The 9,353-nt window shown below is 51.3% G+C and overlaps 2 protein-coding genes across 2 annotated transcripts in view; both read right to left on the reverse strand.

Annotated features, from left to right (window-relative positions):
- Positions 1-3,781, reverse strand: part of LOC104986489 — an 8,804-nt gene extending 5,023 nt beyond the window's left edge. Inside the window, exons 1-3 of the mRNA XM_010837089.1 lie at positions 3,738-3,781; positions 3,331-3,498; positions 217-339 (exon numbers count right to left, since the gene is read on the reverse strand). Coding sequence (XP_010835391.1) covers positions 217-339; positions 3,331-3,498; positions 3,738-3,781 — 335 coding nt within the window. The remainder of the gene's footprint in view (positions 1-216; positions 340-3,330; positions 3,499-3,737) is intronic.
- A 4,527-nt stretch (positions 3,782-8,308) lies between these two features.
- Positions 8,309-9,353, reverse strand: part of TRIM62 (tripartite motif containing 62) — a 37,039-nt gene continuing 35,994 nt past the window's right edge. Inside the window, exon 7 of the mRNA XM_010836942.1 lies at positions 8,309-9,353. Within this exon, the coding sequence (XP_010835244.1) occupies positions 8,964-9,353 (390 nt within the window). The 3' untranslated portion in view covers positions 8,309-8,963.

Consider the following 9,353-nt stretch of genomic DNA (forward strand, 5'->3'; position numbering starts at 1 on the left):
CTGTTACTCCCCCAGTCCCAGCAACATGAGGAAATGGCTGGCTGAAGAGCTGGCTGAAGTACAAGGGCAAGTGGCACTCCGCCCCTCCCTTTCCACTTGATTCCAGCCTCCCTACTCCACTTCAAGGTCAAGATCGCCCAAGTCCCCCACCCTCCAGGACTCAAGGAGCCCAGGGTCTAAGAGAGCAGCAGGGGAAAGCGGCAGGTGTCTACTTACTGCACTGGTGGGCGGCGGTGGAGAAGTTGCAGGGGGGCCCTGGGCCCATCCGTGGGGTGTTGGAACCTTATCCCAGGAGGGGCGGAGGTGGCAGGGTTCAAGGCCTTCCAGGGCCTTCCCTTCCTGAAAGCAGGGAGCAGGCCAAGGTTGAACCCTGGTGCAACAGGCTCTGGCTCACTGTTGCAGCAGGCTCCGTACTCAGAAAGGGAGTCAGGAAAAACAGGCTCCTAGTGGGACCTCAAGGTCAAGCAACCTTATTGTATTAAATTGATGCTGTAGAAGACTATTCATCAATACGGGAAAATGCACACAATCTATTATTAAGTGGAGAAAAAAAATAAACTAGCGAACAACAGGAGAGTGTGTTCCAATTTTTGTAAACAAGCATATGTACTCACATGGAGAAAAACCTGTAAACCTAATCACCTAGACACGAGCAGTGGTTATCTCTGAACAGTGGCTGATGGGAAATATGTATTCTGTGTGTCTTGACTGTATGTCACAATTTTTTTACAATGAACATGTTATAAGAAAAAAAGTTTACTTAGGAAAGCAAGACATTTAAAATGAGCAAGGAACTTCCCTCATGGTCCAGCGGTGAACAGTCTGCCTGCCAATGCAGGGGTCCTGGGTTTGATCCCTGCGCCGGGGAGATCCCACATGGCTTCAGGGCAACTAAGTCTGTGCGCCACAAGAAAATTCACCACGATGAGAAGCTGGTGCAACTAGGGAGTAGCCCTGGTCGCAACTAGAGAAAGCCCGAGCACAGCAACGAAGACCCAGCACAGCCAGAGATAAATAAATAGGTAAAATTTAAAAATAGAATAAAATGAGGAAGCCTTTTGACCAGGAAATTGTAGGAATTTACAGAACTCAGGGTCACAAAGAGTCGGACACGATGCGCACACGCATAGAACTCGTAGGAAATTAAAAACGAACATATTTTTATAAAGGAAAAGGCTATCTTTGTTTATGTATAAACAAGAATGGCTGGAAGGGCCTGCAACAAACTGTAAACAGGTGTTGACTCCTCGGAGCAGAAGGAGGGGACTTTCTGTTTTATAGGTTTATGTCTATAGTAATCTTTTTGCAAAAAGCAGAAGTTATTTCATAATGGGGGGAAAAAAAAACAATCAAGCAATGTTCCTAGTCTTTGCCAGCTCTTCCTGGTCTCTCTGCGCAGAGCCTGGCCGGGGGTGTGTTGGTGCTCTCTCCTGGGCATCTTTAGGGAGGAGCCATTCCTGGTCTCTGCGCTCCCTTCCAACTTGGACACACGAACCACGGTTCCAGCTTGGACACTAACCAGCTCCAGCCAGCAAAGATTTTCTTTCTTTCTTTCTTTTTTTCATAAGTTTTTTTTTTGGATGTGGATCACTTTTAAAGTCTTTTTACTGAACTTCTCACAATATTGCTTCTGTTTTATGTTGTTTGATTTTCTGGCCTCGAGGCATATGGGATCTTAGCTCCCAGAGCAGGAATTGAACCTACACCTGCTGCATTGGAAGGCAAAGTCTTAACCCCTGGACACCAGGGAATTCCCCAGCAAACATTTTCTGTGACCCTCTCTGTACCCATGACCCCAGGGAACATGATCCCTGCTTCACGATGCTCATGATCTAGTAGTAGTGGGAGACCCAAAGTGCTTCAAGGGTGCAGAGCATTGGGTTCCACTGGACCTGAATGACCAGGACAGCTTCACCTTGAATGGGACATGAAGGATGAGTAAGATTTCAACAGGAAGAAAAAGGAGGGCAAGGATATTCTAGGAGGTAGACGGGTATTACACAAGTGGAAGTGTTAAGGACCGAAATCTGCTCCACACTCTCCACTTGAGATCCCAATGTTCTTTTTTAAAAAATATTTATTTATTTATTTGGGTGCCCTGGGTTTTAGTTGTAGCTCTTGGAATCTTCGATCTTCATTGCAGCATTCGGGATCTTTAATTGCAACATCTGGGATCCAGTTCCCTGATCAGGGATTGAACCCAGGTCTCCTACATTTGAACACAGAGTCTTAGCCACTGAATCACAAGGGAAGTCCTGATTTTAATATTCTGAGTGCTCTGATGCTAATATTATACACATCATCATTTTTTTCCTCCACCAGGAGATCCTCAAACCAGAAAGGCAGTATTGTGTCACCATTAGCCTGTTTGTTGCTGGCGAGGGGGAGTGAGGGCTGAAGGCTGGGTCAAGAGTAGGACTTGGATCGGTTCAGTACATGAGAGCCATGGTCGTTTCTGGCCAGATCTGTGTCCACACAGTAACTGCTGCTGTATTGCTGCCTATATGGAGGTCTCTTCTGCCTTCCTAGTCCCACTATTATCTTTCTCCCACCTGCTTGGTGTGGTGTCTGAAATCTGACCACTAGCTGTTCTTTAAAAGAGGTTTCTTTATACATGTGCATGGGTTGGGGAAGGAGGCATCGAAAACCACAAGTCAGTTACTCTAAGGAACGCAGGAGGGTAAGTATTGATGGAGGAATGAAAGGGGTGGAGGAGGGCATTCCAGAAGTGTGATAGAGGGAGACCCCCAAAGAAGAGGGAAGGTGGAGTGGGTGGATGGAGACTGTTGGACAAATTCCATGAGGCTGCCTCAAGCTAGAACCTTAGAACTGGAGGTTCTAAACTTGTCCCATAGCCCAGGGCCACCCATCTTTTCCATTGAACCAACAAGAAATGGACATCAGTAAGGTGGCTATGCCGGGAGTTGTCCAGGGTCACTGGTGAGTCAGTGAGACTGAGTGGGGGTCCACTCCAGGCTTAGCAGGTTTGTCTAGATCTCGGCCCACAGCCCACACCTGTGAGAAGCACACACCTCCAGCTGGTCTCTGTTTTTTCCTGGGACTTCCTGGGGCCCTTATCTGCTTCTCCTTCCTCCCAGGGGCAGGAGAAGAGCTGCTGAGCCTGGGACCCCATTCCTGATTTGTAGATCTGGCAGCTTAGTCATCGAGGGGCTTCACCTGGGGTTTGCAGTGAGCACAGGAAGCAGGCCCAGGGGCTCAGCCTACAGGGAGAGAAGGGGCAAAAGCCCCTTCTTTAGGGAAAAAAAAATCCCAAATCCCTGTGGAATCAGGGGACCTTCTTGGGCCATCACCCACAGTGCCCTCTCTTACCTGTGACTCCCAGTGGCTCCAGCAGCTGCCCAGGTGGCTTTGTCCCTGCTGTGGCTGTTACTAGCTCTGGACTCTGTTGCCAGTAAGGGAGGTACCAGGTGTGGGTAGGCACCGACTGACTCTGCCCTGGAGGAGGGGCCATTGGGGTCCAGGCCAATTCTCTGTTCTCTTCCGGGAGGAGGATGGAGAAAGGTAACCAGCTCTTAGTGCCTGGAGCTGCAGGGACCCTGGCCACTCCCCTTCTCCTTTGGCTCTGACTCCAAGTTCCCATGGGGTAGGAGGAGGCATCAGAATCCACAGGGGGGAGATTAAAGGTTGCATGAGAAACTGATGGCTGTGAGTCTGGAGACCTGGGTCTGGGCCTGCTCTGCCTCATGGACTTCCCGTCGGGGTCTCAGTATTCTTACCTGTGAAATGATGGAGTTGAGGCCAGTGGTCTCTTAGCAGCCATCCTGGAGTCTATGATCCTGACTAGCATGCTCAACTGGGCTATCTCCACCCAGAGAGGACTTCCTGACTCTGCTTATTCCTCTTCCTCACCTGGGTTCCCTGGCTTGGCTCTGTCATGTGCTATATGACCTTGAACTAGAAACCAACCCTCTCTGGGCCTCCAGATTGGGCTGGAGGAGCCCTTAGGTGCCTTGAGCATTCAGACTTGATCATCTTGCAGCCCATGGTTTTGGGGAGCTCACCAGGGCCGAGGCTTTGTGCCTCTGGCTCTAGCTTCCTGAAAGGCCCTCCCTTGACACGACATCAGAGTAGCAAGCCCCCTGGTCCTCGGGTCCAAAGTGGCCACTCTTCCCCTACTTCACTGAATTCCTAGGGTGAATAGGGAGCATTTTGTAACAGTCAGAAATATGATAGAACTGTCAACATTTTGAAAGAAGATGGAAGACTGTTCTATACTCTATCTAGGGTAAACAAAAATCCACATAATTTAAACCAGATAGAAAAGAAAAACAAAGGAAAATGAGCATATTTCAAAATAAAAGTCCCCATCTCTTTCTATTTTTTAGAGGTTACGCCTCCTAAATGCGTCTCTCCTTTTCTCTCTCTTTCTCTCCTTCTCCTTCCCTCCCTCCCTCTGTCATTCCCTTTCCTTCTCATTTCTCCTCTGCTTCCCAGCACTCCTTCTTCCCCAGAGACACTGGCTAGAATTGCAGATGTCCCAGACTAAGGAGAAATTACCATTCCCTGGTGGGAATGAAGATTCAGCACCTCGGTCAGCACACTGCCCCTCCCCCAACCTCATCCCACTCCTTTCCATCTGTATTTAAGCCTGTGACAGGGTCCTTTGCAACTTACATTCTCGTGGAGCATCTGGGGAGAGTGAATAGAGCCAAGACTCAGACAGGAGGGGATGAAGCCAGGAATGCTGCCCAGGTGTGAGCAGTCAGCCTCCTGGGATGGCCTCTCCGGCAGGAGGGGAGGCCCATCCCCAGAGCCCCGAGCTGAGACTGTGCTGCTAGGAGACCTTATCTCTGTTGTTTTCTATTCCTGCTGCCACCCCAGAGAGAAAGACCCGAGCTAATGGCCTTGTTAGGTGCTGAGCGGGCCAAGCCCTGGGACCAACATAAGACTTACAGGATCCTGGGCCATCAGAACCACTGCCTTGGCAACCAGTTAGCTAGAATCTGAACCTCCTTGATAGAAATGGGGAAACAGAGGTCCAGAAAGGGAGAGAGACCCGCTCCGGGTCACAGTGCCTTCACGAGTCCACCTCTGATCTGGGAGGCACATGAGGTGGAGTCTATAGGTGAAACTTAACTCACAGTTGCATAATTCAATGGTGTGGAGTCTGGGTTAAGTTCCCTCCTTGAATCCCAGGGGGATCACACTTCTGGTGGGTGCTGCCTGTCACTGAAGCTGTTCTCAAAGTTGAGAAGCATTTCCAGGGAGGCCAGTGAAGAGTTGGGCTTTAGCTTTGGACAGGCCTGAGTCTGATTTCCAGCTTTACTGAGTACCAGCTGTGGGTCCCCTGGGAAGTAGTGTTTCCCTGCTCAAATACTGAGATAATGATACTGATTTCATGGACTTATTTTGATGTTAGATAAGGTGCAGGAAGTCCCACTGCTTCGCTTGCTGGCCATGAATATGGTTGTGAATGGGGTTTTTTGTCATTCTATCAATTCTTTCCTGCCCTGGGGAAGATCCTTGCTGATCCCTGCTTCCACCCCAAGGCTGGACTGCTTTTGTCTCCCCTCTTCACTTACCTGTATTAAGTGGGTTCCTGGTGTTATACTGGCAACCACAGATTCTTTCATTCAGGAAGTCTCCAGACACTTCATACCTCTTGGAGGTCCCCTGATTTCCCAGAGTCCCCAGTTGGGTGTTCAGATTAGATCCCTACACTCCCAGACACTTGGAAACCAGGGGTGAAGATGGGGCAGCAAGCAGCCTTTCTGGGACCAGGTGCTGAGCCTGAGTGGGGGGAGGGGAAGGAAGGACCATGGACAGGATACTCCTCCAGGGGACAGATGCCCTGAGCAAAATAGAGGAGTGGGCTTGGGAGGAGTCACAGGGATCTGAGAGCATGGGGTGAGGGGGTGATGGGGTTCTCTGGTCCCAGGCCCACTCCCTACAGCTTCTCTGTAAACTGGGGCGCTATCAGCCATCCAGACACCGTTCCCTCTGCCCTTGCCAACAGCCCCTCCTCCTCCTCATTCATGTCCATCTTCCAAGAACCACAAACAAGTAGTGACTTGGGTAGTTCCCTCTCTCTTTCCTCCCCGCCTCCAGGTATAGGTGAAGATCCACCTGGCGCCTTACAGAGCACCCGGTCTAACCTCCCTCATTCTATAGGTGAGGCGATGGAGGAAGGGACCCTCAGGGTACAATACAAGTCAGCACAGAAGCAAGACTAGGCCCAGGAGTCCTGCTTCCAAGGCTGCTGCACTGCACTGCACAACTCCAGGGGGTCCCAGTGGCCTTTCTCCTTAGTGTACACACCTGTGTGCCCACATGCAGGGCTGTGACTCCTGGCCAGGTGGAGGTGGGATGGACTCCTTTGACATAGCGAACCTGGGGAACTGCCTGGCCTGGGTGGTCCCACACCCCCTCACAAAGCACAAGAAAGAAGATAGACTCCTTAAGAGCAGAGCCAGCCCAGAGGTTGAGAAAACCCACCCAGTTCTAGGCACGGATTATGGGAGGCAGCTTAGTGACAGGCAGGTCCTCCCTAAATGCACTGCACTTTGCAGCTTGTAACAAATCATGTGAGATTGGTGTGATTATCCGCATTTTCCATGTGAGAAAACTGAGGTCCAGAGAAGTTAATTCATTTTTCTAGAGGCACACAGTGACAGAGCCTGGATTTAAGCCTAGGTCTCTGGGGTTCTAGGGCCCAGTCTCTTGCCACTGTCTCATGAGCTCCTCTCTGCTTCCAAGGCTACCACCATGCCTTCCTCCAGGCCAAGACTGACAGTCTTCCTTGACTGGTAAGTTGTGATGAGAGTGCCTTGGGCTCAATTCTGAACTCGCTTAGTGTGGGACATGGGACTGTAGGCAAGTCACGTCCTCTCTATGAATCTCATTTTCCCCCTCTGTAAAATGGGTATGTTGCTACTCAGCTGGGTTGCTTTGTGGATTAGCCATGTCGATTTATGTATGCTGCCTGGGCCAGGATGGGTGGGCCTCCGTGTGTGTCAAAATGAATGGCACTGACCACTCACAGCCTGTAACTTTAATTTAATACAAATTCATCATAACTCACAAAATGGGTAACATTTAAGATAAAAATACTGCTGGGGGTGGCCCAGATTCTGGTAGCTGAATGGGTGGGGTGAGACTGAGGATTCCTCCTGCCCAAGGGAGGTCCCCATGGGCAGCAGTTGTGAGGTGGGAGCTCCCCAGGTTCAGCTAGTCTGGTTCCTTTGAGATGGGTATGACCAAAGACCCCAAGTTCAGAATCTAGGCCCCAGAACTGGAATGGAAAGCCTAGGGTGGGAGGCTTTCAGCTTGGTTCTGCAGGCTCACTCTAGGGGTGCCTGTCCTGGACAGGGACACAGCCTTGGAGCAGGACACCTAGAGGCTCTGCTGCCTCAAAGCCAAGGCCTAGAGGTGGATTCCAAAGGCAAAAACTGAAAGTGAGCTTGTTCAAGACCCATTCTCACTTTCTTCTATTGTGCCTTTTGTATGGATGAGGCTGGAAAGAAGAAAAGTACATTTCCCAGACTCCCTTGCAGCCAAGGTTCTGGATCTGATTTATGTTTCCCCAAACAGAATCCCTTGTAGAGATCTGGATCTGGAAACCGAATTGCCTGGAGGGAGGCAGGCCTCAGGACATCATTTGCTGGCATGGACAGTAGCAGAGACTGCACAGTTCTGCAGCCAGCAGCTTCTGATGCAGTGGCTGCCTGCCGATGGGAGCAGCGTTCCTGGTCATAGCAGACGTGATGAATTTGGCGGCTGGGAGCTGTTCCTGGAAATTCAGCAGAGTCGGCTCCTCTAGCCCTTGCAGTGATTTTGCAAAGCCACTAGGGACCTGGTAATAAATCCTTGTCTAATTAAAAAAAGCTAAAGCAGCTCATGTTTTCCGCAATGGTATCCCAGCTGAGACAGATGCCAAGATTGATGGGGGGGCCTAACCGACAGCCCACCCCAGTGCTCAGGCCTAAACAACAGCTCTCCCCAGCCTTGCTACACTCTTACCAAGTCAAGAGGCCCGGCTGGACCTTTGTTCAGAGCTGCTGGGGACCTCCACCATCCAGTGGTGCTTGTCCTACATGAGCCTTGGGGTGTGCCATCCTGTTGCCCTAAGGCCTATGGGCTTACTGGCTGAAACACGTGGGCTCAACTACTGGTTGCCTTCCATAGGCCACAGCCTCATTTGTATTGTTGCTGTTGCTGTTTAGTCGCTAAGTCATGTCTGACTCTTTTGCGACTACAGCCCACCAGGCTCCTCTGTTCATAGGACTCTCCAGGCAAGAATACTGGAGTGGGTTGCCATTTCCTTCTCCAAGGGAATCTTCCCAACCCAGGGATCAAACCCACATCTCCTGCATTGCAGGTGGATTCTTTACCACTGAGCCACCAGGGAAGCCCAATATCACTTTTACCCACAGATAAATGGGAAAATCAGGAACTATAAAACCTGTAGTACAGGGGTGGAAGGAGAGGGTGGTTCTCAGGCGACTTAGGGGCTAGCTACCACCTGTGTCCACCATGGGCTGTGATCAAGGACAAAACAGCCCATCACTAGCTTGGTCAGGGGCAAGTCTCAGGCCTGGGAGAATAAGAGGGTTCTCTTTGCAGTTGCCAACTGCTGGCAACACTCTGACACATCCTGAGGTCAGGGCATGTGGGCAGGAAGGAGACAGGGATGCAGTCACCTGCCCGAGAAGAGGATGAGGGGTTAGGCAGGGGCTGCCATGAGGAGAAGCCAGGTCTGGTTCTTGGACCACAACTGCATCCCCATCAAGGTCAGAGCTACAGAACATCAGTGCTGGAAGGCATTTCCCGAGTCACGGAGCACAACCTCCATTGCACAGATGGGGAAATGAGGCTGAAGGGTAAACAACAGGCCTGAGATCTCAGGGGTGGCCTCGCTGGGTTGGAGTCCAGGCCTCCCGTCTGTGGGGGCAAGGCTCTTGCTGGTGGCCAAGCCCAGGCGCCCATGGTCGCCCTCCACTGCACTAAATGCGGACGGTGTTGATCCGCAGTGGCTGCACATTTTTGCCATTGGCGTGGCTCTGCCCGGGGCTGAAGTAGGAGCAGAGCTTGCCCGGAAACTTCTCGCGGAAGGTGTAGAGCCAAGACATGTCGTCGGCGTTGTAGAAGATGAGCAGGCCTTGGTCGTAGTCCAGGAAGACACCCACCTTGTCGAGCTTGTCGCGGACGTTGAGCCGCGTCCAGGGCTCCGTGCAGGCGCTGTACTGGTTGCCGTCGTGCATGACGATGCAGTAGAAGCCGCGGCTGGGCTGGATCTGGATGCTGCCCTTGCGGCTCGCGGCCTCGTGCGCCAGCCCGATCACCCACTGGGTCTTCTCCGCCACCACCACCTCCCAGTAGTGGACGCCGCTACT

The sequence above is a fragment of the Bison bison genome, unplaced genomic scaffold (genome assembly GCF_000754665.1).
Source record: "Bison bison bison isolate TAMUID 2011002044 unplaced genomic scaffold, Bison_UMD1.0 scf7180017864068, whole genome shotgun sequence".
Taxonomy (NCBI): domain Eukaryota; kingdom Metazoa; phylum Chordata; class Mammalia; order Artiodactyla; family Bovidae; genus Bison; species Bison bison.